Source organism: Cnephaeus nilssonii (assembly GCF_951640355.1).
Source record: "Cnephaeus nilssonii genome assembly, chromosome: 7".
NCBI lineage: Eukaryota > Metazoa > Chordata > Mammalia > Chiroptera > Vespertilionidae > Cnephaeus > Cnephaeus nilssonii.
Genome location: NC_137078.1, coordinates 98,421,676 through 98,446,949, shown reverse-complemented (window position 1 = coordinate 98,446,949; position 25,274 = coordinate 98,421,676). Strand labels below are relative to the sequence as shown.

At 62.9% G+C, this 25,274-nt stretch overlaps 1 protein-coding gene across 1 annotated transcript; it reads left to right on the top strand.

Annotated features, from left to right (window-relative positions):
* The first annotated feature begins 2,647 nt into the window (after window positions 1–2,647).
* On the top strand, window positions 2,648–24,432 carry TMEM201 (transmembrane protein 201). The gene is made up of 11 exons (XM_079777757.1): window positions 2,648–2,882; window positions 8,935–9,055; window positions 9,577–9,771; window positions 11,057–11,233; window positions 12,553–12,905; window positions 13,646–13,849; window positions 18,494–18,726; window positions 20,216–20,287; window positions 20,858–21,157; window positions 21,550–21,684; window positions 22,612–24,432. The coding sequence occupies exons 1-11, from the start codon at window positions 2,770–2,772 to the stop codon at window positions 22,707–22,709; spliced, it is 2,001 nt and encodes a 666-aa protein (XP_079633883.1). The 5' UTR covers window positions 2,648–2,769; the 3' UTR covers window positions 22,710–24,432.
* The last annotated feature ends 842 nt before the right edge of the window (window positions 24,433–25,274 follow it).

Genomic DNA, 25,274 nt, shown 5'->3' with positions numbered 1-25,274 from the left:
GGTGGACACTCAACCACTGAGCCATGCCAGCTGGGCAATTTATCTTTTTATCCTCACCCAAGGAGTAAGGATGTTTTCTCCATTGATCTTTCAGAGAGATTGGAAGGGAGAGGAGGCGGGGGAGAGAGAGGAAAACATCCATGTGAGAGAGAGAGATCGATTGGTTGGCTCCCGCACACATCCCAAGGGGAAGGATTAACCTGCAACCCAGGTACTTGCTCCTGACTGCCCCTGATGGGGAATCAAACCCTTGACCCTATGGTATGCAGGCCAACACTCCAACCACTGAGCCAAACTGGTCAGAGCTGGATATTTTTTTAAGTAATTTTTATTGATTTCAGGAATCAGCTGCCTCCTGCACGCCCCCCACTGGGGATTGAGCCTGCAACTCAGGCATGTGCTCTGACCGGGAATCGAACTGTGACCTCCTGGTTCATAGGTCAACGCTCAACCACAGCCACATCAGCCGGGCCAGGGCTGGATTTTTAAACTGAAAATGTCACTGAACTGTTAATGGAGAAATCCCTTGATTTATTTCTCCTCTACAAGCTTAGTCATTGGGATTTTATTATTTTTAAGTAATCTATAATAATAAAAGCATAATACACAAATTGACCGAACAGTGAACGGTGGAACAACCTGGACGAAGCCGGGGCTGCGAGGGCCTACTCTTGCACGAATTTCATGCGTCAAGCCTCTAGTCCTATCTAATAAAGAGGGAATATGCTAATTAACCATCACACCCTCACAAAGATGGCTGCGCCCACAGCCAATAAGGAGGGGGTATGCTAACTGACTGTCACACCCTCAAAGATGGTGGCGCCCAGTCCCCTCAGCCCTGCCAGGGCAGCAGACACAGCACAGCCGGGCCCACCTTCAGATGGGTCTGGCCGCTCCGTGCACCTGCCTCCAGAGTCCCCTTAGCCCCCCCAGCCACCCAGGGCCGGCCCGAGGCTTGCACTGCTGGCAGTGGCAGCAGCAGAGGTGTGATGGGGGCATCACCTTCCCCTGATTGCCAGGTCATCTCCCGCCCCTGAGGACTCCTGGACTGTGAGAGGGGGCAGGCTGGGCTGAGGGACCCCACACACACACCCCGTGCATGAATTTTCATGCACCGGGCCTCTAGTATATTTATAAAAAGACTACCCTTGTTGCTTACCCAGTGTGTGCCAAACACTGCAAAGTGTTGTGTATTTTCTCATTTAAGTTTGTTCTGACAACCTTGTGAGGCAGGTATTATCATCCACATTTTACAAATAAGGCTCAGAGGTTCACATGACTTGCTTGAGGTCTCGGAGATGGTGAGTAATAAGCTGACCAGTAGTAGGTCTGACGGTTAGTCCCGTAGATGAATGAAAAGCAGCGGGGGCACCTGAGCCTGTGGAATGACCTGACTGAAGCCAAGTCCCAGCAAAGCATTCCATCCAGTTCACTGCCCCCTGGTGCGTCCACAGGCGTTATCCCCAAAGAGCTGCGCTGGCTCCATGGTGCCCAGGACAGAGCCCTTCCTGTGAGTGGGACACTCTGCAGACGCTGGCTCTTCCTGGGGAAGGGAATGCTGCACGTGGAGAGGGCAGCTTCACGGCTGCTTGTTCATTCCTTTGTGTGCCCCAGGCGGGTGAAACAGTGAGACTCACCGGAGGCCTTTGCTCTGACACCCACTTCCAAGAATGAGGAGCGTCCATTGCAGACACTAATCACCCCCAGGTTTCCTGTGGCACCCTCCCCTCTCCACACAGAACTAGGGTGTGGGACAGATGAACTGGCCACAGGAAACCCTCAATTAACCCACCACTGTCCACAGCAGTAAACTGGAATGATGACCCCCAAAACACTGGAAAAGTTGTGCGGACACTGAAACATTATGTAATTAAGTACAAATATTTCCTACTTGTTTCTTTTTAGTTATGAGTGATTTAATGAAAATCCATAATGCTAAAACAAAATAAGCATCTTCCTCGCTAATCCCACCTGGAGGTAACGGCAGTTCATTTACCCATCTACTTCCTAGAAGCATACACATATTATAGGGCTTATTTAGTTAAACCGGATGTTATTAAAATTAACGTGCATGCCCTAACCGGTTTGGCTCAGTGCATAGAGCGTCGGCCTGCAGACTGAAGGGTCCTAGGTTCGATTCTGGTCAAGGGCATGTACCTTGGTTGCCGGCACATCCCTAGTAGGGGGTGGGCAGGAGGCAGCTGATTATCATCCATCCCTCCAGGCCAACGCCTATGTTCAGATATATGGCTGTCCTATGACATTCAACCTCGTAGCTGTTTCTATAAACATAATCATGTTTCTATAAATTATTTGGCCCGTTGGCGTGGCTTCAGTGGAAGTGGCTTAAGGAACTGAAACTTGAAGCAAACAGCATTGCGCGCTGCAGCCGGCCTGGCCCAGGCGCTGGGAAACTGGACCAGCAGGAGCCCAGGCTGCTTCCAAGTGGGCAGTAGCCGAATGCGGGAGGGGCCTGCCGAGCGCGGGAGCGGAGTGCTCCGGGCAGGGCTCCGCGCCGCCTCCCACCTCCGGCCGCCAGAGGGCACCGTCGGGCCGCCGCCGCTTCCCCCGGCGCCCCGCCCATCGGGCTCGTCCCACTCCCCGATTGGCTGCGCGGCGGGAGCGCGCCGAGTCAGGGGGCGGGCCCGCGCCCGCTACAAAGCGACGGAGGTCACGGCGCGAGGAGGTGCGCGCCGCCGCCGCCCGGTAATCCGCCCGCGGCCCTCCTCGGCGTCGCCGCCTCTGCCCGCCGCCGGCCGCGGGGGAGCCATGGAGGGAGTGAGCGCGCTGCTGGCCCGCTGCCCCACGGCAGGCCTGGCCGGCGGCCTGGGGGTCACGGCGTGCGCCGCGGCCGGCGTGCTGCTCTACCGGATCGCGCGGAGGTGAGTGCGCGGGCCCGTGCGGCCTCGGCCCCGGCCCTCCGCACGCGGCCTTCCCGCCTCGGCGGTTCCGGGCCGCACGGCGCCTCCCAGCCCGTGCCCGGCGAGGCCGCGGCTTTGCGTGGGGGCCAGGCCTGTGTGCCCACGTGCTGAGACCCGCCCTGCACGCCCCCCCGCCCCCCAAAAGGAGACCGGAAGCGGCTGAGGAATGGATTGGGGACTCCAGGCTTGCGGGGTGGGCGGGAGCAGCCCGCACGTGGGTTACAAACTTCCTTCTCCGAGGAGACCTGTGCTGGGAGCCGCAGGATCTGCAGGACCCCCAAACCCCAACACCACACACCCCCGGGCCCCCCAGCCCTGCGGGAGAACTCAGCGGGGATCAGACTGCACTCTGACTGCTTTCCGCCCTCACCCCCGCTTCCAGGTCCTCGAGAGCAGGCTGGGGTGGCCTGGTGGTAGGTGGCGCTTTGTGGTCTGCTCCCCCGTCTCAGGTCTAATCTCACGTTAGCCCTTTGCAGTCACAGCCCCTGCCCCTCCCCCCCCCCCCCCCCCCCCTAGAGAAGCTGGGGGACAGGAGAACTAAGTTAACTACAAGAGTCAGGGGTGGGCTGACCCTGAGGCCAGCATCCCCAACCCCTGGGCTAGGGCTGCTGCTGAGCTGGTCCCGGGCCGCCCCCAGCCCTGGCCAGGCTCAAAGGTCGTGCCAACCCCCATTCAGAGCCAGCCTGTCTCAGGGACCCCCGGGCTCAGGGCTGAAAGCTTCAGCAGGGACTGCGGCCCACCCTGGGAATGTGTCTCCATCTGACCCCCTTCCCGGGGGACAGGGAGAAAAGGCGGGGCTGTGAGAACATTCTGGGGAGACGGTGGGTGGGCTTGTAGCTTCAGCAAGGGGGTGTGTGAAGCTCAGGTTTTAAGTGGAAGAAGCGAAGGCCCCTGCCCACGAGTGACCGAGCTGGGGTTTGAACCTGGGCGGCCTGGCTGTTCTCACTTCACCACCACATGTACCACTTGGCACCCAAGGGGAGAAGACATGAGGGTGACTGAGTCACGGGCGTCGCGGAGGAGGAAGGAGGAGGAGGGACATCAGCTGTGCAGGCTGAGCCAGACTGGCAGGCTGAGGAGGGGGCAGTCTCCAGGGGAGGGCAATGAGGCATTGAAGGAGCCCCAACCTGGGGGTCCCTGACAACCCCCGTCTCTAGTTCTGGGAGCTGGGAGGGCTTGCGGGACCCGCTGATTGAAAGGAGGGGACAATGCAAGGTGCTTTCAGGGCTGCAGAGCCCGGTCTGTCTCCTGGATGCTGCTGCCTCCCGGTGAACCCGGATCAGAGCCGGGCCGGGCACTGTCCCCCCGTGGCCACGCCGCATTGGCGTGTAGTGTGGCCGCGTTTGGACTGTGCCGCGTGCTCCTGTGTCTTGTGCTCCGGCTGTTCTCAGACTGCCAGCCACAGCTTTCCCTGTCCCCGAGGCCGGAGGCCGGGCCCTGGTGCAGAGAAGGGCATGCTGGGCGAGGGGATCTGGGAGGGTCCTGGGAGGCTTGTGACTCCAGCAGCAGGAGGGGTGCTGTGGGGTGGCCTTGGGACCTGTTGGCTTGCTGAGAAGGACCAGCTCTTCCCAGGATGCTCTGAGGTGCTCACAGAGCACTGGCTTTGTCTGGTCGTAAACTGGCCACTGCCATGATGGAAGCAAGACCAGCCCCGAGGCTGAGCCCTGTCCCCAGGGAGAGGAGCCCTGTGACAGGAGCGGAGGCTTTGGCCCCAGCATGGGTTTGGGGCGACCCTCCTGAGGAGAATCGTGTTTGGAAGTGATTTGGTCTCGGGGGGGTTGGGAGCCCAGCACAGAGGTGGAGGGGACGCTGGCCAGGGAGCCGCCAGGAGGAGGGCCCTCCCTGGAGGGCGGCAGTGCCCTGAGCCTCAGGCAGGGCCGACCTGGCCTTCCCACCAGTGCGGCCCCGGGACACCTGGGGGCAGGTCCACTCTTCTCCCGGCTGCAGCTAAGGAAGGAGGCTGCCTGCCCTTGGGCACCCAGCTGTCCAACCAACAGCAGGGCCCGCCCTCCGCCAGCCTCGGCTCCCAGCCCAGCCTGGGGCTGCCTGCCCCTGGGTCCATCCCCCACACCCCGCGGCTCGGCATTGCGCCCGTGCTCGGGACCTCGGGGGCCACCCACAGCACCCACAGGGGTTGACTGGGTCCTGCACGTTGTCATGGTGGGAGGCCGAGGGCGTGCAGCTTCAGGGTGAGCAGCGGAGCCTTGTCCTGGCGCCAGAGCCGTTCCGCTCAGCACTCTGCATGCTCTCCCTGTCCGGGGCGCACTGGGTGGTCCCCCTCTGCCCAGCAGCCCCGCCTGTGTGAATGCCATCTGTTCCTTCTGCCCTGCTGGCCAGCAGACCTGTTCTTCAGGGTAACAGCAGATGCTCCACTTTTTGGCTTCTCTCCTGTGGCATCTGTCACCAGCTGCTCCGTGAGGTCGCCGTTCTCATCCTTGTCCAGGTCGGAAGTGGAGAGCTGGCTCATTTCTGCCTCTCTGGCGGCCGGCTCGCTCTCTGGGGGCCTAGCTCTCTGTCTGGGGGCCGGCTCGCTCTCTGGGGGCCTAGCTCTCTGTCTGGGGGCCTAGCTCTCTGTCTGGGGGCCGGCTCGCTCTCTGGGGGCCGGCTCGCTCTCTGGGGGCCATCTCCCTCTCTGGGGGCTGGCTCGCTCTCTGGGGGCCAGCTCGCTCTCTGGGGGCCTAGCTCCATGAAGGCGAGGTCTGTCCCGGGGAGGTGGGTTGGGGCTCTCTGTCTCTGTGTGGCAGGGCTGCTGTGGACTTGGGCTCGTTCTGCCCGGAGGCCCCTGGGGTCCTGGCTGGCATTCTGACGCTGCTGCCCAGGAGGCAACTTCTTGGATTCTCCCTGTTGGGTAGGACAGCATGTGTTGCTCACTCAAGGCACAGAGGTGACCTCTTGCCCCCTAAGGGAACCAAGTTTGACTCATGGAGACCACTCTCAGGCCCCTTCTGGGGGAGGCTGGGCACTCCTCAGGGCCTGGTGGGAACCAGTTGGCACATTGGCCTCCCCCAGACTCAGCCCCCCCAGACAGGGGCTGTCTCTCACCTGTGGGCTCACAGCGGTGCCCACCCCCTGGCAGGGCCCTGGGCCCAGGCCCTGGAGCTGCAGCCCGGTGGGGCCTAGAATATGCCCACCCGCAGGGAATGGTGGGATGCCGCGAGCTTTGTTTTAACTAACCTCTGTGATGGGGCTGCTGGGGTGATGCTGTGTCCATCTTCCCTCCCCGGTGTGGGTGTGTGTTCAGGCCTGGGAGGACGGCCCTGAGGGACCCCTGCTCTGCTGCTTCGGGCTCCTCGGCCCCACAGAGCCCAGAGCTGCGCACAGGGATGGTGTAGTGGGAGCTGGGCGAGCACCTCCAGGCCTCCCATCTGCCCACCTGCTGGGACGCGCTGCCTCGTTCTATCTTGTCACATCAGACCTTCTGCTCTAGGAGTGGGTGGTCCCAGAGTCTTGCCGGGGCAGAGGTTTTGGCTTGGGGAGGAGTGGGTTGAGGGGTTTATGAGGGCGGGAGGGGGCATTTCCCTGAGCAAGTCGGGGACAGGGCTAAGCTGGCACAGAATAGATGGGCCCAAATGTCTTACAGCGGGCCAGGGGGAGTGGGTGTAGCCCAGAGGACAGGGTTCCCATTCGCCCACGTGTCTGACGCAGGGGGCCCAGTGCTGGTGTGTGGGGGCTGAGATTCCGCCCAGCTCCCAGCGCTTTGCTAGCTCACCTGCCGCTCACAGGCCTGCGGACACTGCGGGGACCGCCCAGAGGCGCTGTGGGGGGTGACTCCTTGACCTGTGGACCCCCACCTGCCATGGGGGCCCCTCCCCCACTCACACGCTGGGCAGGGATCACCAAGGGCTGAGAGTGACCGGAGCTGGAGCCACTAGCCCCAGGGACCAGGGCTAATCCTCCGCCCTTCCTGCCACTGGCTTCCAGGCCAGGCTCATTTCCCTAGCAACGGAGCGGAGGAACTGGAGGTTCTCGTGGAAATGGTGGCTTCTGGGTGGGAGGGGCTTCGAGCTGGCTCCCAGGACCGAGGCTGCAGTTCCTGCGCCCCCACCACCTCCCCTGGGCTGGCGTCTTTGTCCCCTTCCCCATCTTTATTCATGGGCTGCCAGCTCTTCTGCTTGGCTTCAGTCCAGAGGCCGGTGTGGGGTGAAAGGGCTGGAGAGTCCCAGGGGGCAGATGAGAGGTCACCCGCCTGCATCGTCACCACTGGAACACGCCCCGCAGTTACTGGAAAGCCTGTGACGCAGGTGCTGATTGACAGAGAAAGCCCAGGGCTTCGTTTCGGGGGTGCCGGGTGCTGGCCCCGCGGAGGGCAGAGGCGTCCACACCTCCTGCAGGGCTGACCTCCTCCTCCCAGGCTCTTCGCCTGAAGCCCGCGAAGCTGTCCGGTGCTGCGCGGTGGCCACCTGACCCTCTTCGCTCCCTGCGGCTCCGGGGAGGGATTATCATCCCGCTGCCCAGATGAGCGAGGCAGGTGCGGTGTCTGGAGGCAGGATGACTCCCCAAAGGCCACGCCTGTGACCGCCCTCTGCTGTGGACAAGTGACAGAGCAGTCCCTTGTCCATTGGGAGCCCCAGAGCTGGGGCCGGGGGTGCGGGGCTGCAGCTACCGGGGCAATCCTGGTTCCATCTCTGTCCGTCTCTGGCTTGGGGGAGAAGTGGGTTGAGGGGTTTCTTGGGGGGCACTTCCCTGAGCCGCCTCCTCTCTCCGCCCACCCCATGTGACTACCCTTTAGGGGGCGTTTTGGCCAGGCACCGATAAGCACTCCCCGGTTAACGGTGGTCAGACTGAGGCTTGGAGAGCTCTTGGAACCTGCTGGTCGGGGGCAGGGCGGGCAGGAGGCAGCTGCAGTGTCGGGAGGGGAGCTCCGCTCGGGGGCAGGATGGTGACGGACCTGGCCCCTCACGTGGCAGAGCACCTTTGTGCGGCTTGTGGGGTCGGGTCCTGGTAATGCACGGATCCCGAGGTGCTGTGACCTCACACTTTGCAAACGTGGCCCCAGGGAGGCGGGAAGAACGGGAGAGGAGGCGCTCCCGGGGCTCGCAGCCAGAAGTGGGCAGAGCTGGCACCCCTGGCTCCTGGGAGCTGGGGGCCGTGCCACCCTGTGGGCAGTAGAGGCGTCTGTGTGGTGTGGCTGCCACTACAGCAGAGTCCGAATGGCGCCCCCAGAGCTGGAGGTGGCCTGGCCAGGACCCCAGGGCTCAAGCAGCTGCCTCCCGTCACTTGCTTGTGTCTAGATTCCTAGGACCAGGGGTTTGCTGGGCAGTTGCTGCGCACACACACCCCCATCACACCCATGGCCAACGAGGCGGCTGGAGGGGCCCGCGCACAGATCCCTGGTATCTGGGCTGGGAGTACCCTGCAGACAGCAACTGTCACCACATGTGTGCTGTCTGCGCGTTCCTGCCGCCAGGGAGGGTTGGCCCCAGCCCACAGCTGTCTAAGCCCCGCCCCTTGGCCTCCCCGGGGGCTCTAGGAGCACCGTTTCCGCAGCCTGGGAACAGGCCTCCAAGGGAGGAGTCAGGGCTGGCCTGTGGCCTGACCAGCAGGAGCCCAGGAGCCAGCGGCGGGTGGCCCTGGGTCCCCTCGTGGGCGTGCTGGAGCCCTGGGTCCCCTCGTGGGGGCGGGTGGCCCTGGGTCCCCTCGTCGGCGTGCTGGAGCCCTGGGTCCTCTCGTGGGCGTGCTGGAGCCCTGGGTCCCCTCGTGGGCGTGCTGGAGCCCTGGGTCCCCTCGTGGGCGTGCTGGAGCCCTGGGTCCCCTCGTCGGCGGGCTGGAGCCCTGGGTTCCCTCGTCGGCGTGCTGGAGCCCTGGGTCCCCTCGTGGGCGTGCTGGAGCCCTGGGTCCCCTCGTCGGCGTGCTGGAGCCCTGGGTCCCCTCGTGGGCGTGCTGGAGGGCCAGGAGCAGCCCAGGCCCGTGTGGCTCCGTGCTGGGCCTCCCGGTGCTGCCTCCGCACCCCTCCTGGTCTCCGCTGTGCGCAGGCACAGAGGCCTTCGCTGACTCGACTCTTCCCTGTGCACAGGACGAAGCCGACACACACCACTGTCAACTGCTGGTTCTGCGCCCAGGACACGGTGGTGCCCTACGGGAACCGCAACTGCTGGGACTGCCCCCACTGCGAGCAGTACAACGGCTTCCAGGAGGTGCGGCGGCCCCGCCCCTGTCCCGCCGCCCTGCCCCTCCCCGCAGCCCGGGGACCGAGGTGGCTTGTCCAGAGGCACACCAACCAAGCTGGCAGGTTGGGCTTCAGCCCCGGATCTTTCTGGCTCACGCCCGCTCTCTGCTTAGCGCTTGGCCAGGGGTCAGCGGGCTCTCTGCAGAGAACCAGGGGGGCTCTAGGCTCTGCAGCCACCTGTCCCTGTCCCAGGACTCCGCTCTGCCAGCCACCATCACAATAGGAAACCGGGTTCACAGACAGCGCCCCCCACCACACGCGGTCCGGGCTGCGCCCCCTGGGGCTGCACTCTTTCCTGTGGGGGTTCCTTGTAAATTCTGTGGAGGACAAGCAGCTGATTGTTGCATGGAAAGAGGGAATGGGAGCACTCGAAGCTGCTACCACTGGGGTGTCACCGCCCCGGGCCTCTGGCCTCACGCAGAGCCCAGCCGCTGTGGAGACTCACCCTTTGGGTCGAGCTCCCCGCTGATTCTGCCCCTCCTCCCCCAGAATGGCGACTACAATAAGCCGATCCCCGCGCAGTACCTGGAGCACCTGAACCACGTGGTGAGCAGCGCGCCCAGCCCCCGCGCCCCGGCGCAGCCACAGCAGTGGGTGAGCAGCCAGGTGCTGCTGTGCAGGAGGTGCAGCCACCACCAGACCACCAAGATCAAGCAGCTGGCCGCCTTCTCGCCTCGGGATGAGGTGAGGCCGGGACCGGGAGTGGGGGGAGGGCATGCTCAGGGCTCTCCGGACAGGGCCTCCCCCACCCTGACCTGCGCTGGCCCCCCTCCAGGTGTATTTTTCATCTCGTCGGAGCATGCCTCCATTCTCCCTCCATCTCGTGGTTCCTGCTCTCTTGGCTCCAAGCCTGGGGACATCATGGAAACCTAGTGCTGCCAGTCCCGAGGGGTTGGTCCCTGGGCAGGGGCAGGTGGCTCCAGCTGGGGCCCTGTCAGACCCACCCTGCCCTGCCCTCTGAGTCAGGCTGCCCACCGCTGGCCGGACACTTTGCTGTGGAGTTGGTGGAGCGAGGGAGGCTGGATGTTAGGAGTTCACCTCCCCTGGGCCTGCCGTGGAGCCCAGCAGCCTGTCCTCTAGCTCCGTGGTCGGCAAACGGCGGCTCGCGAGCCACACATGGCTCTTTGGCCCCTTGAGTGTGGCTCTTCCACAAAATACCACGGCCTGGGCGAGTCTATTTTGAAGAAGTGGCGTTAGAAGAAGTTTAAGTTTAAAAAATGTGGCTCTCAAAAGAAATTTCATTCGTTGTACTGTTGATATTTGGCTCTGTTGGCTAATGAGTTTGCCGACCACTGCTCTAGCTGGCCCTGCCTTCCCACCCCCAGGCCGGTGGTTGTGACCTCAGGAGCTGAGGCCCCAAGATGCTGGCTTTCCCAAGGCCCAGCTGGGAACGGGGGCGGGGGGGTGGGAGGGGGAGGCATGTGTGACTTGGCAACCAGGGCAGCTTTTGGTCCCAGCAAGATAAGATCAAACTGATAACCCCGCTGGCCCCTGCAGACCGATGTTTGGGGGCCCCGGAAACAGGGAGAGGAGCGTTGCTGCATCCTTAGGAGGAGGGGAGGGTTGGACCGTCTGCAGGCTGTTCCTGGAGCCCCAAGGACCCTGCAGCTCCCACTCAGCCCAGCCAGGGCCTCTCGTGCTTTCTAGACCCAGGGCTTACCAGCGGGGCGGCCCTGCCTCTGAGTGTCAGTCTGCTCCAGTCCAGGTAGCGTCAGCCCAGAGCCACCTGCTCCTGTGGCCTCCTCTGGAGCAGTAGAACTTGGCCAGAGTGCCTCCGTGCCCTGTGGGTCCCTGCTGCGTCCTGGGCTCTGGGCTCGCCCCTACTCCCGGTAGCCGTAGGCACGCACGCAGGGTGCTGTTTGTCCTGTTGGGCAGTGGAGGAAGCAGGATCAGAGTGGGGACAGCTTGCCCATGGTCACTCCGCCTGTAAGTGAACCCAAGAACCTGAGCCTCTGCCCCCGACCCGCAGGGCAGGTATGACGAGGAGATCGAGGTGTACCGGCACCACCTGGAGCAGATCTACAAGCTGTGCCGGCCGTGCCAGGCGGCCGTGGAGCACTACATCAAGCACCAGAACCGCCAGCTGCGCGCCCTGCTGGTCAGCCACCAGTTCAGGCGCCGGGAGGCCGACCAGAGCCACACGCAGGTCTGAGCAGTGCGCCCACGGGGCATTTGGGGCGGCACAGCCCTCGGGCTTGTGCAGGAAAGCCCCTCACAGAGGGCTGGGCCCCCAGACTGGTGGGCAGCTCTCCAGAGCCAAGGCCCTTCTCCCTGGGAAACAGCCTTCCTGTGGGGCCCTGTTCCCAAGCCCCTGTGTCAGCAGCTGGAGGGTGTCCCCAGAAGAGTGGCTACGTATGGGGGTCCACCCATCATTTGCATACCTGACAGTCTTGAGCCCAGATGTGTCTGGGCACTTTCCCACACCTGCATCCGTTCCCCACACCTGGCATTTCCCCAAAGCGCCGTGTGGCGGCCGCTCACAGCCAGGAAACCAGACGGGGAGGTGAAGTAACTGGTGGAGGGCCCCACACCTCGTGTGCCAAGGCACCAGGATTTGAACCCGGAACCAGTTGGCTAAAAGTCATTAACTTTTTAAAATTATGTATTTATTGATTTCAGAGAGGGAGGGAGAAGGAGCAAGAGATAGACACATCAATGATGAGAGAGAGTCATAGATCCGCTGCCTCCTGCCTCTGCACACAGAGGATCGAGCCCGCAACCCGGGCGTGTGCCCCACCAGGAATCGGACCATAACTTCCTGGTTCATAGGTCGACGCTCAACCACTCAGCCACGCCGGCCGAGCTAAAACTCACTCATTTTTTATCACAGTATTCAGTTAGTGGAATGTGCTGGGTCTTAAAAATCTGATAGAGTGGTGAGTGGATTTAGATAGAACCACCCCCTCGGTCCCCAGATGTGCCTGTGTCCACTTGGCAGCTGGTTCCCAGTCCGCAGCTGGCTCCGCCCACACGGCCACGCACGGCCCACAGCCCGTGTTTGCACAGCAGGGCGCTCGGACCTGTGGTGTTTCTCCTCACCACGTGTTTCTACATGAACAACTTATTGCCGTATTTTTAAACTTAACTTTGGCCAGTTATTTATATGTTTATTGAAATTACAGTAGGGATTTATGGTGAGAATTTGGCAAAAATATTGAAAAGTTTATTTGAAAGAATGAGGTCCCCATAATATCCAAAGCTCCTTGTAAAGGATGTGGTGGGCCTCCCCACACAGCGGGGTGAAGGGGCGGCCGTGGCCGGGGCGGTGGGTCTCAGCCGTCAGCCTAGAGACGGCCGAGAAGGTCCGAGGTTCCGGGCCTGGTCAAGACGGCGTCGGATCTGCAGGTCCCGGGTGGGTTCTTCAGCGAGTGCCCCGGGCCCTGGCCGGACCCCGAGCACGGAGCGCGCTGGCAGTGGCTGTGGGCGGCTCCTGCCATCTCGCTGACCAGTCTCTCCCTCCCTCAGAGCTTCTGCTCGTCCGCGGTGAAGGCCCCGGTCCAGGTCATCGTGCTCCGCGCCCTCGCCTTCCTGGCCTGTGCCTTCCTGCTGGCCACCACGCTGTACGGCACCAGCGACCCCTTTGCCCCGGGGGTCACCCTGCCCCCAGCTTTGCCCCCTGGTGGCAATGGCTCGGCTGCTCCTGACAACGGCACTGCCCCTGAGGCTGGGGGCTGGCGGCAACTGCTGGGCCTGCTGCCGGAGCACATGACAGAGAAGCTGCAGGAGGCCTGGGCCTACGGACGGGGCCACCAGACGGGCGTCGTGGTGCTGGGCCTGCTCACCTGCCTGCTGGCCATGCTGCTGGCCGGCCGCATCAGGTGCGTGTGGGCTGGAGCCAGGAGGGCCTGCTGGGCGCGCAGCCTGCACTGGGCTCCGCTGTGTCCCTCTCCCAGCAGCTGGGAGTCCAGGGCGAGACCAAGTAAATGGCTTGCCGTAGCGGGGGCAGCGGCACTCAGAGCAGGCCCGCACCAGGGCCAAAGCGCCTCGCTCCTCTCCGCCTCAGACTCCTAATAACCCCCCACCTGGTGGCTGTTGGAGGGTCCAGTGGGTGCCCTTGGGCCCTGGTTTCCCTCCCTGTTCCGATTGGTGTCCATGTCATCTCAGTGACTCTGAGGGAGGTTTCTTCTTTTCTTTCTTTTTAAAATATATTTATTGATTTCAGAGAGGGAGAGAGAGAGAGAAACATCAATGATAGAGAATCATTGATGGCTGCCTCCTGCACGCCTCCTACTGGAGATTGAGCCTGCAACCCAGGCCTTTGCCCTGGCTGGGAATCAAACCGTGACCTCCTGGTTCATAGGTTTATGCCCAACCACTGAGGCCGAGCTGGGGAGGTTTCTGAGCCCCGTTTTATAGGCTGGAACACTCAGCTCAGGGAAACGGACCTGCTCAGAGCTGAGCAGCGTGTAAGTGCTGGAGGCGGGTCGAGAGGCACTTGCGCTCTTGGCTCTGGATTCTGTCCTCGGAGCAGGCCGGGGTGGGTGAAGGGGCAGCGAGTGGGAGGATGAGGGGACTTGTCTTGCCGAGATGGGCCCTCACACAGCCCCGCTTCCCTCAGGCTCCGGAGGATCGACGCCTTCTGCACCTGCCTGTGGGCCCTGCTGCTGGGTCTGCACCTGGCCGAACAGTACCTGCAGGCCAGCTCGCCCAGCTGGCTGGACACGCTCAAGTTCGGCACCATGTCCCTGTGCTGCCTGGTGGGCTTGATGGCAGCCGTGGCCACAAGGAAGGCGACGGGCCCACGGAGGTTCCGGCCCCGAAGGTCAGAGAAGCAGCAGTGATTGCGGGGGGAGGACAGACGGACAGACAGCCCCAGAGCTTTGCCCCCAGCCCAGAGCAGGGCACTTCTCTGTCTTGGCTTTCTTCCTGCCTCACTCTCATCCCTGCCCAGCCTAGAGCCCCAGTCCTGGCCCAGCCCCTGCCCTTCCCTGAGGAGTCGGGCCTGCCCCCCCTACCCCCCTTTTTCCTTTCCACACCAATAAGTCATCCCCCAACCTAAGACACTCTCGAGTGCCACCATCTCTCGGGCCAAAGACCCTCTCATTGCCCCAAGGCCAGCACACGGGCAACACCCACACAGGCTGCCGGTGACCTATGGCCTCCTCCGGGCAGCTCAGGCGTCCCATCCTGCCACGGCCCCTGCCTGGCTCTGACACCGTGGGATGAGGCTGCTGTCTGCTCCTCCTCGCACCAGCCCCATCTCTGAGCTCCTGGCACAGGCTGGTACAGTGGCTGCAGACAGAGCCCTTGCCACGTGGCCTGACCCCTTGGGTAACGACACGGGCAGGTGCTGCTGAGCGGGGCCCAGAGGAGAGCCCGCACCTCGTCCCCGTGTCCCTTCTCTGGTCTGTCCCTTTGGTCCTGCCCAGTGCCCGGCCAGCCCTGCTGGAAACCGGTGGGACCAGAAGTCTGGGCTGCCCCCTGGGCCCACTGCCCCATTCCCACTCAGACCTTCCTGAGCCCCTCTCACCCTCAGCCTTCTTCCCTGGGAAGGGAGGGTGCAGTTCTTGGGCCCAGGCTGGCCTTGATCATGAGTTTGTAGGGCAAGGGTCTTCTCACGGTGAACAGTAGGAAATCCTGCTTCTGCTGTGGTCAGCAGGTTTCTGGACAGCCAGGCCATGGTGGGAGCTTGCCCAGGTTGGGGGAGTCTGAAGAGTCCTGTATTCATCTGTTTGGCACGGCTGTGGGCACACAGGCAGAATAGGGCCCGCACACCGTGCCCACTCTCCTGGGAGCCCCTGGCTCTGCCCCGGAAAGTCAGGACCCCAGCCCTCCTGGCTGGGCCCTCCACCTGCCCCCGCAGGGCTCAGGCCTCCAGGCCAGGGCTGCCCTGACTGGCCGGCCCTGCCACTGCCCAGTCGATGCCCGGGACGTCCCAGTTCTCTCTCCCCTCCATTGGATGCCTGGGAAAGACCTAGTTGCCCAAGGCCAAGGTTAGCACGGGGTAAGCGGCCCAAGGGACGTGCAGGTCCTTGAGGGCGCCAGGTCATTTGTCATTTTGTGACTCGCCTGTCAGTCACTACTCCTCTGGCCCCTAGAGCCCTCACGGGGGGTGCTGAGGCTCCCGATTTCTACTTTCCTGTAGGGCGTCCACAGAGGCCTCGGCGGCTCCTGGGCCAGGCCGAACCTCCGAGTGCTCTGCACACTCCCTCCAGGGCCCATGTCCTGCCACTCGGCACTTCGGAGCCCAGGGAAGGCAAGAACAGATGACACGGGCATGAGGGCCACTCAGCATGGGGCCACCGACCAGCTGAGCGGCGGGGCAGGAGGCACAGGCCTGGCCAGACCCGAGCGAGATCCCAGGGAGCACAAGCGCTGCACCTGCACCCCTGTCACTAATCCTCATGTTCACGGGGCCCTGAGAGGCTGCACCCCCTGATCCCGTGCCCCTCCGCACCCAGGCGTGAAGAGCCCAGGGAGTCGGGAGCTGCCCCCCAGCAGCTGTGTGGCCTCACACCAGGCCTGTCCGCTGGTTGCGTGTGGAGGGAAGTGGAGGAGGAGTGGGGATGCAGAGCCAGGACCTAGTCCTGCTGGTGCGGCCGCCTGCCCCGTCCCAGCCAGCCTGTGGGACAGGCGAGGCGGCATTGCCCGCGGAGAGCCAGGGGCGTGCTGGGCTGTGCGCGGCCTTGTCTCTGGAGCCTCCTGTTTTCAAGGAAGCTGATGACTGCTTTTCTTGGCGCTGAGAAGCAGGACATCTGTGTGTGTGTGTGTGTGTGTGTGTATTTAAGTTAAGTTATTTATAATCACCACAACCAGCTCCCTAGCTGGCCGGGAGCCCCCGCTGAGCAGATGTCTGCCTGCCCCAGTGGGGATGGGAAGACCCTCATGAAATGAGCCTCAGCCGAGGGAGGCTCCCTGGCCTTTGTAGTCTGTGACTTTTTTAATTGCCCACCAGTCCTTAAAGTTGCATTACTTGGAGGCTATTCCAGCACCTCCTGACGTTAGCGGCAACAGCTGAGGAAGTGCAGGCACCGCTGGGACCGTGGCTTCTTAGCTGGGAGTGTGTCACCCCTGCCAGGGACCTCTGTCCCCAAGACCTGAGGGAGGTACACGTGCTGTCTTCTCCCTCTGGGTCTGGGTCCCCACCCGGGCCCAGCAGGCTCCTCCCAGGAGCGCTCCGCCGCGCAGCACCGGCCTGGGAGCAGCGTGTCCCTCTGTCTGCCTGTTGCCGTGTGTCTGTCCCTGGTCGTGTAGAACTGCAGATGATTGTCTAGTGGCCCTCGAATCCCTGTAACCGCAGCTCCCGGCCGGACGTTGTGTGTTTGATGCTGTATTTTAAATAAATGCCTCCGGGGCCCTGCTCTGACCCGTGGGCGTCAGGTATCGCGTCTTTTTTGTTTTTTCTTTCACGTTCTTTCCAGGCGCCTGTGCCGGGGGCGGGACTTGGGGGTACAGGCGTGCCCAAGGAGTCAGGCTTGGGAGCTGGCGACGTGGAAATCGAAGGACAGGGCCCAGCTGTCCTTGTGTGCCCTGCCGGGTGGGATGTTCCCCGTCTCAGCAAACTGTACTTAAATAGCTTGCTCCTTCCACTCTTGGCTTGGACTGGGATTGGGTTGAAAAAGGCCAACGTCGCTCTGTCAGATGGGACACTGTACAAGCACCCGGCCCTCCTCGGACCCCTTATCCGGGACGTAGACTCAGATTCCGGGCTGGTGCCTGTGGAGACGGTTCCGGAGCGCGGGCGGTCTGGGCGCCTGGCCCGTGGACGTGTCGGTTCCTTTGAAGCGCTCGGGAGCCCGCGGAGACAGCCCTTTGACAGGAGGCTCCCAGGACCCCGGCTGCGGTCGGGACCAGAGCTCACACTCGGCACCTTACAAGGATCCGCTGGTTGAGAGGGTCAGACCGAAGAACTGTCTCCCCCTCAATGCCAACATTTTTAGCGGCATCAGAGACGGGCCAGCCCCTGTGCCAGATCATGCGAGACGGGTTTTTGGCACGGGGCGGGGTCGTGGAAAGTGCTGGCAAGACCCAGCTTGTCCTGGGCCAGCTGACCACCTGCGAAACCTGTAGCCCGGCTTGGACCCTCTCCCCCCGAGGCGTCCTGCTGCATCTGCTGGAGGGGCCTGGGCGCGCCCTGCTCCTCAGCGGCTTCTCCAGACACACCTGGGTCCTCTGGCGGCACAGGCCCAGCAGGGAACAGCTTTATGCACCATCAGAGCAGGTTGCCAAAGGTCCCGGCATCCTTTGCTGCCTCTACATCCCTAACGCTCCCCCTTCTGCCACAAAATCGTAAAATCGTATCTTCTATTTTAGGGGGGGTGGGGGAGGCTTCCCCAGGTGTCTTGGCTTCAGGACAGGTCGGCAGGTGGAGGCTGGGGCGAGCAGCTTGGCTTGAGCTCCTGCCTTGATTTCCCCACGCTCCCGCCTTGGGTTCTGAAGTCCAGGAAGCCTGCTGGCACTCCGGACAGCATTAAAAAGGTCACGTGATCTCCCGGAGGGCAATGCTGACCCTGCCCTTTCCTCAAAGCTTGTTGAAGGGGAGGGTGAGAACTAGCAGGGAACTCCTCGGGTGCGATGGGCCTGGGGGGTCCCTTAGCCGCCCGGCTCTGCTGCAGGGCCTGGCCAGCCTGCCCATCGCCGGCACATTGTCCGCGGGCTCCTTTGTCCCTGGGGACCGAGGTAAGGCCGGACCTCCCGCAAACTCCGTCCAGACAGTGGGCAGACTAATGTATTAACTGTCTCCGTCCCCGCCTCTGTAATCGGTTGCCTTAATCAGAAGCATGGTTGACGTTCTGGCTTGGGGCCACCGGGTCCTGTTGTGTGATTTGTACCATTCTCAAGTTAAAGGGACACTGTCACCTTCCATCTTGTGGTCACTTAGGAATCTTCTCCAAGTTCGAGGTTGGCTTGTGTCCTGCGTGTCTCTTCCTGGGGATCCTAAGCCTGGCCACCCCCCTCTGCTCTACAAGACACTGAGATTAATGGCCATTGTCTGAGGCCAGAGGGCAGCAGTCGGGACTCCTGGAGTCAGGCCCGGGGAGCAGGGCCCCGAGCTCGGCCGCTGTCGGGAGGCTCTGGGCACGAGCAGGAAGGACGAGGAGGAGCCCAGGCCACTGGCCGCTACTGGGAGCCTGGCAAGGGGCTGGGCATTTCTGCTTCAAGGCGCAGGGTTGGCGTGAGGTTGGCAAGGGCGACAGTGTCACTTTAATACTGAGACTCCTAGTGGAACTAGTTTGCTGTGACGGATCGGAGGGGGCATGCGGGGGCGGTGGGTCACGCTGCACCTCCCAGCCACCGATCCTAATGGTGTGAATGTGGTCGGACTGCTTTCCGCTTCAACTAACGCACGCCTCCTCTGGGACCCCGACTCAGGCCCCACCTGTGCCAAGGGTGAGGGGACAGCTGGCGGAGGCCGCCTCCAGAGCCCTCCAGGCTGACCTCCTCTCCCTGCCGCGGCCTCTTGCAGGTACCTCCCCGGAGACTCGGCCGGCCTTTTCCCCACGTGCCCCAGCCTGGCCATCCCCTACCCGAGCGTCGCAGCCTCTTCGCCGTCTCTCTTCCTCCCCACCTCGCCCGGCTTCCTGCCCCTCACCAACCAGCAGCTGTTCCGGTCTCCCCGACGGGCCTCGCCCTCCTCGCTGCCAGGCCGCCTCAGCCGGGCCCTCTCGCTGGGCACCATACCCTCTCTGACCCGAGCAGGTAAGAGGCTCTCGGGCATCGGCGGGCCAAGTGGGCCTGGGGGCAGCTGGGCACCGGGACTCCGGCTGTGTACAGGCTGGGGGAACTGGGTTCAAATCCTGCCGCGTCCACTAAGCAGCTGCCCTTCACCAAGGGACTTACTGGCTCTGGCTCTGAGCCTCAGTTTCCCTCAAGAAAATAAGACCAGTAATAGAACCGGCCCATGGTGGTTGTGAGAGAGAAGCGAGGGGATGTATTTAAAGTGCTCACAAGGGCAGTGCATCCAGCAGGCACTCGGTAAATGTTTGAGTCCTTCGCAGGGTTTATTCCGTACCCTGTTCTTGCCCTATTGTTACTGCTGCTGTTTTCAGACCTGGGCTGGAAGTTGTGCCCCAGCCGTTCCGTGTGGTCGGGGGCAGGATTCAGTTCAGGTCCGTCCTGAGTGCTTGCGCCCGGGGGCCCTGCCATGACCGCCACCTCATCCTTGTCACGAGCGCGGTCTCGTTCTTCACCTTCCCCGCAGGGTCGCCCTGGGGCGGGGACTGTGAACTCAGCCGCTTTCCCACTCGGAGCGCTGCTGCTCTGTGATGACCCTCAGCCCTGGGGGAGCTGCCTGGAGCGGGCTGGGGGTGCCTCGCCCGTGGGGGGGCCCTGAACAGGACCCCATCCTCTGAGAATGTGGCACCTCTTGGTTCCCCAGGGCTTGCTAACGTGCAGTCACTGTCTCCTTTCAGCCGCTCAGCAGCTCTGCCGAGTGGGTTCAGTTTCCTTGTGACTTGCCCGGGTCCCACTGCTGCTGGGCGGTGGGGGTCAGCCCAGCTCAGGGTTGTGTGCAGGTGGGGTCCTCGTAGGCGGGGGTGGGCCCCCTGCAGGAGGGAGGCTCACAGGGACAGTGTGGGGCGGAGGCCTTCGGGTGGGAGCGAAGGTGGGATTGCACCGAGTACACAGACCTGGACTCTGGATGTTTCTGTGGAACCGCACGGGGCGGGGCGCTGGCAGAGGGGCTGCTGCCTGCGCTCCTGCCTGGAAGCCATTGATTAGCTGAGTCCCTGAGTCCCTGCGCGGGTCACAGCCCTGACCTGGCCCAGCTCGGGCCTCCTGGGCCCTTCGCGCGCAGCAGCTGGGGCAGGGGGCCATGGGGAGCGCTGGGCATGGGCACCTGGGCGGCCCACGGCTGCCCTTCCCCACATGACTGCTGTCTGGAGCTGCCCGCCAGGAGCCGGGGGTCCAGGCCTTCGGGGTGGGGAGCGGTGGGTTTGAGCCCACGGCGGTGCAGACCCCAGAGCCTTCCCAGAACCATCTGGGGGGAGAGTGTTGCAGACGGCTGGGGGTGGGCACTCTGTGTCTTGGTTTATCCTTAAAAAAGGAAATGACTCGGGTTAGTGGCCCTCGGGGTGAAAGGCAGAGCTGGGAGTGACAGAGGCTGGATTCGGCAAAGCCGGCCATGGGGCTGGAGGGTGGGCCCCTGTCGCTCGGCTGGCCTGAACTGTGTCACTTTCTTCCCTCCCAGACTCGGGGTATCTGTTCAGCGGGAGCCGCCCGCCGTCTCAGATGTCTCCATCCGGGGAGGCTCCTGTTTCAGGTAAGGGGAGTGATGGGGAGGCTGCCTCGGTGGGGTATCCAGAGGGTTGTGTGTTAAACATGAACTTGGGGGTCAGGCAGGGTCTGTGTTCAAATCCCATCCCTGCGCCTCCCTGTGTGCAGGTCTGGGCAAGTGACTAACACCCCCGTGCCTCGATTTCTTCTGTGCAATGGGCATGATCGTTTAGGGTGAGATGGAATGCTCTCCTCATCAGTGGCCGCTGGTGGAGATGCACACTCGGGGTCCCGCCTTCAGCAGGGCGGGGAGCTGACCTCAAGTCTCAAGAATTGGTTGCCATCCCGGCCTTGCTCTCAGCTGAGGGCAGTACCAGGGCCGTCGGATAGAAATCGCGAGGCAGAGGGGACATTGCTGAGGTGCCATGGTCCTCTCCCCTCCCACGGGGCCTGGCGGGCGCAGGCTCCTCCCCCCTCTGCCCAGCCTTGCCTTTCTCCTGGGGTAACAGGAACAGAAGAGGCGTCAAGCTGACTGTAACAACCGCAAGTGCAGACTGACTAACAATCGCAGACGCCCGCGCTATAGGCATTGTTTTTGTCATCCTCCGCCCTCCAGATTACTACTCTCTGCTGCTGGGGAGCTGCCCCTCGTCCCCATTCCCTTCCCCGGCGCCCTCCGTGGCCGGCTCGGTGGCCTCCAGCACCGGCTCTCTGCGCCACCGCAGGCCCCTCATCAGCCCTGCCCGGCTCAACCTGAAGGGGCAGAAGCTGCTGCTGTTCCCGTCGCCGCCCGGGGAGGCCCCCAGCACCCCCAGCAGCTCAGACGAACACTTGCCCCTCAACGGCAGCCACTTCAGCATCGAGCCACCCCAGGTCCCACAGAGGCAGCCGGCGCAGGACACGAAGCACACCGTGGGTATGCTCCTCTGACCCCTGCCCCGGGGGCAGGAGAGCCCAGCTGGGCTGTGGGGGCGCCTCTGGGATCAGTGCAGTGGTGGGGACCCCCGTTAGGAGGCTGCACAGGGCCTGTCCTTGATCTTCTTGGGGTGTGTGCGGCCACTCTCCCCAGCTCCATGGCCCCTGGCTGGGCTTTTCATGACCTTGAACCCTCCAGGACATTGCTCTGTTAGCTGATATTTTATTGTTTTGCAATTGACCTTGAGGCTGGTCTATTCCTTAGGATGGATCAGAAACGTATTATGCCCTGCCAGGCTGCGTCTGGTAACAGGTTTTTTTTTGCTCAAGTGTTGTCTGACTGTCCTGTCCCGGGTGGCCTGTGAGCACCTACTGAGACACCCTTCTCTGCAGACATGAGGTCCATGCGGGAGAGAGGCAGCGCCTGCAGCAGCCACTCCATCAAGAAGGAGGACGACTCATCGCAGTCCTCCACATGCGCGGTGGACACCACCACCCAAGGGTGCCCCGAGGAGACCAGCTGGAGAGGTCTGCGCCTGAGTTGTTTCAGGGGGAGGGCAGGGCAGCATGGGCCTCGGGTGTGCAGCCAGAATCACCCGTTCTGTCTGGGACCCTGACCGAGAAAGACCCTCGAGGGGCCCCCTGGTGATGGAGGGCGGTCAGGTAACCCGCCCAGGGCCCCGGGATGCAGCCTGTGCCCCGCCGGCTCCCTCCCTGCTAGGTCCGGGGCTGCACGCTGTTTCAATAGCCTCGGGTCACATGGTCACAGGCGGCTATTTAAATCTTAACAAAATTAAAATTTGGTAACAGTAAACGCCGAGTTCTCAGCTGCACCAGCCACCTTCAAGTGCTCCATTGCCCACGTGGTCCGTGGTGCTCCAGGAGACCTCACCTTCGCAGACAGCTCCCGGGAGGGCGCTGGCCTGTGCCAGGCATCAGTTACCTGAGTTCACATCCTGCCTCCTCCGCCTGTGGGCCCCAGGGCAGCTGTGAGATAAATCCCGTCAGCACCTGGCACTGCCCTGGGAGCAGGGGCACATGTGTGTTGAAGATGGACACGGAGGTTTCCTGGGAAGATTGGGTGCTGCCCCCACATCAGGTGGGGTCTGGGGAGAGCACGGCAGCATCGAGCTCATGCTAGGGCACAGAGGGGCCGCCTGCTGACCTTGGAGGCCTTGGGGGTTCTAGTCCCCCAAAGCCCTGTTTCCTGTCTGTAAAGCCAGGTCACAGCCCCGCCATCACCACGGTGCAAGCACAGGGCGCCCAGCCAGTGTCTCCCGGAGGCCCGGACTCAGGAAAGGAGGCACCTTTAGGGCAGGACTTGACCCGTGACCCAGGCTGCGGTGTCCTTGCAAGTGGGGCGGCCTCCGGGGGCCAGGGGCACTCGGGGGCACAGACCCCACCCGGTCGTCTTCTGACCGCCGTGCCCTTGACTGGGTCTCTCTACTCCCCAAGGTCGGTTTGGCCCCTCCCTGGTCCAGGGCCTCCTGGCCGTGAGCTTGACTGCCAACGCCCTCTTCACCTCGGCCTACCTGTACCAGAGCCTGCGCTGACCGAGGGCCTCGGCCTCCTGGCACCGGAGAGCCAGAGCGTGTCCAGGTGCATGCTGCTGCCACTGCCGCCGCCCTCCGCAGGGCCCACCCGCCGGACTGAGTCCTCGGAACGCCTTCTCCTCACTGGGCGGAATGGACTGCGGGGCTGAGGGGGCCTGGGAGGCCACACTCCGCCCGTCCATCTGCTGACATCCGTTGTGTTTGGTGCTGCCACGGAGCCAGGGGTCCCCGGGGGCTGCACAGTCCAGCCCTGCCTGTGGGGCCACCACCACTGTACCTGCAGCAGGAGCCCTGCCCTGGACCCCGCACCCTGGGCCACGGTCACATCTCAGTACCGTGTGCCCCGTCCCACCGGGCCTCAGGCTCCCTGGGGGGGCGGGAGGCATGGTCCCTGTGTCCCTGTCCTCCACCCGGCCCCTTGAGGATGAGCATCCTCTGCCCCCACCTCACCCCTTCCTACCATCCCGAGCCCGGCCTGCCCTCTGGCTCTCCAGTGGGCACCTCAGAATTCCTGGGTCTCCGGCTCAGCTGGGCCTGCAGGACGCGTGTAAGCGTCTTGCCCCCCAACTCCCTTCTGCCCAAGTGCACCCGTTTTAGTACCTCTGGTGGCCTCAGGCAGTAGTCCTGTACCCTGAGAACACTGCCCAGGGCAGCCTGCAGGTGGCAGATGAGACCAGACCCCACCGCCCTGAGCCTGGCTCCTTCCGCTGCTGAGACCGTCCTCCCTTCCATTCCGCTGACACTGCGGCCTGGTGCGGCCTCTCGTCTCCAGGCCGCCTTGTCGGCTTTGTTCCCTCCCTGTCCCTCCGTCCTTGCCATCGCCCTTCAGCCACTCCTGCACGATTGCTCCCGCTCACCCTGGTGCCGGGTCCTGCCCCCCCGCAAAGGGGGGAGGGCCCTCGGGATGGCACAGGGACCCTCCACGATGCTGTGGCTGTCAGACCCCAGTCCCTGCTGCCCTGGGCCTTGGACAGAGGGTGGGCAGCACATGTGTGTATGTGACTGCACATGTACATGCGTGTGACAGTGCAGGCATTCGTGCTGCGGGGGGAGGAAGTGGCTGCCGGGATGAATCTGAGACGTGGTGGGGGCTCGGGCGGGAGGAAGGGTCTTCGCTCCACCATTCAGGGATAAAGTTTAATTTTATTTTTCTACACATTTCTGCCAGGTGAGGCATTTTGCTGGGAAGCAGGATGCCCCCATCCTCCCAGCCAGGGAGGGTTAGTTTTTTTAAGCTTTGGGTGCTTTTTTTAGTAATTTTTTTTACCACGTGGGGGAGGAGATTGCTCTGACTTTCCTCTCCCTGCCCCCACTCACGTCCTGAGAGCTACGGTCTCCTGCCCTGACCCCTCCCCAGAACACGGGAGTCGGGACCTGAGGGCCACACCAGGACCCGAGTCCAGCTGCCGAGATGGTTCCAGCGCGGGTGTCTCGGCCTCCATGTGTACAGTGGGCATGTGTCAACTTTTTAATTTTATTTTCTGCCTAATAAAGCCAAACTCCATTCTCTACTGCACTTCCTCTCTGGCTCTGCGGAAGCCCGCCACGGAGCCCACCCCACCCCCAGGCCTGGCCCCCTCCCAGGCCCCGGGTCCCAGCTCCTCACCGAGACCTGGAGAGGCTGGCGGGGAGGGGTTTACCTAATGTTTTCGTTCAAACAAAAAACCCAGCCTTATCTTTACAAAAGCAAAAAAAAATTGAAAAGACACCAGCCTTTGACCTGTACTTGTCTTTATTCTGCAGCTCGGCCCCTGAGGACCCCACAGGGTGGGGACCGAGCCCGGCTGAGGTGGAAGTGGTGTCACATTTGTTCAGCACGGAGCTCCGGGGGTCCCCGGCTCATAGGGTGGGGGGCAGTGTCCCCAGAAAGGCCCAGGGATTTGAACAGGAGGTGAGTGCAGAGAAGGCAGGTGTCACAACAGCATGAGTGAGGCAGGAATTCTGCGCCGTCTCAAAGGCCTGGCCCCAGGGCTGCAGGGCAGTCAGGCCTTGTTTTCTCCTGAGCCCACTCCAATGGCCTGGGGGTCAGCAGCTGGGCTCCCCATCAGCCCCTCCAGGGCGGCCCCCCGGGCCTCATGGCTGGGCCGAAGTCAGCTGGCCCGAGCAGCAGGCACAGGGTGGGCACTGGGGAGGCCCTCGGAGGTGATGAGCCAGTTGTCACTGAGCCTGCAACCCCTGGTGGGGTGAGGGGCAGCCTCTTGGGGGTGAGCCTGGGCCTGCGTTTTTAGGGGCTTTGGGTTAACGGAAGTACTGGGCCGCCATCCAGGGCCAAGGTGGGATCATGAGACCACAGCACAATGCGGGAGCCCCAGTAAAGGTGAGTGACTCCTGGCCCAGCACCCAGGGGGAGGGTGGCTGGTGGGTAGTTGGCTCTAAACGTGCCCTTGAGTTAGGTGGTCAAGGGCAGGGCCAAGCTGCCTGCAGGGGGCGCCACAAACACCTGAGTTCGCTGGCTACAGGGGTCCTGGTGATGTCCTGAGGCCACAGGAAGCCCCCTCTTCAGTGACTGCCAAGTCCCCTGGTCCAGGCCCCCCCCCGCCCCCGGCCCTGACTGTAAGAGGGAAC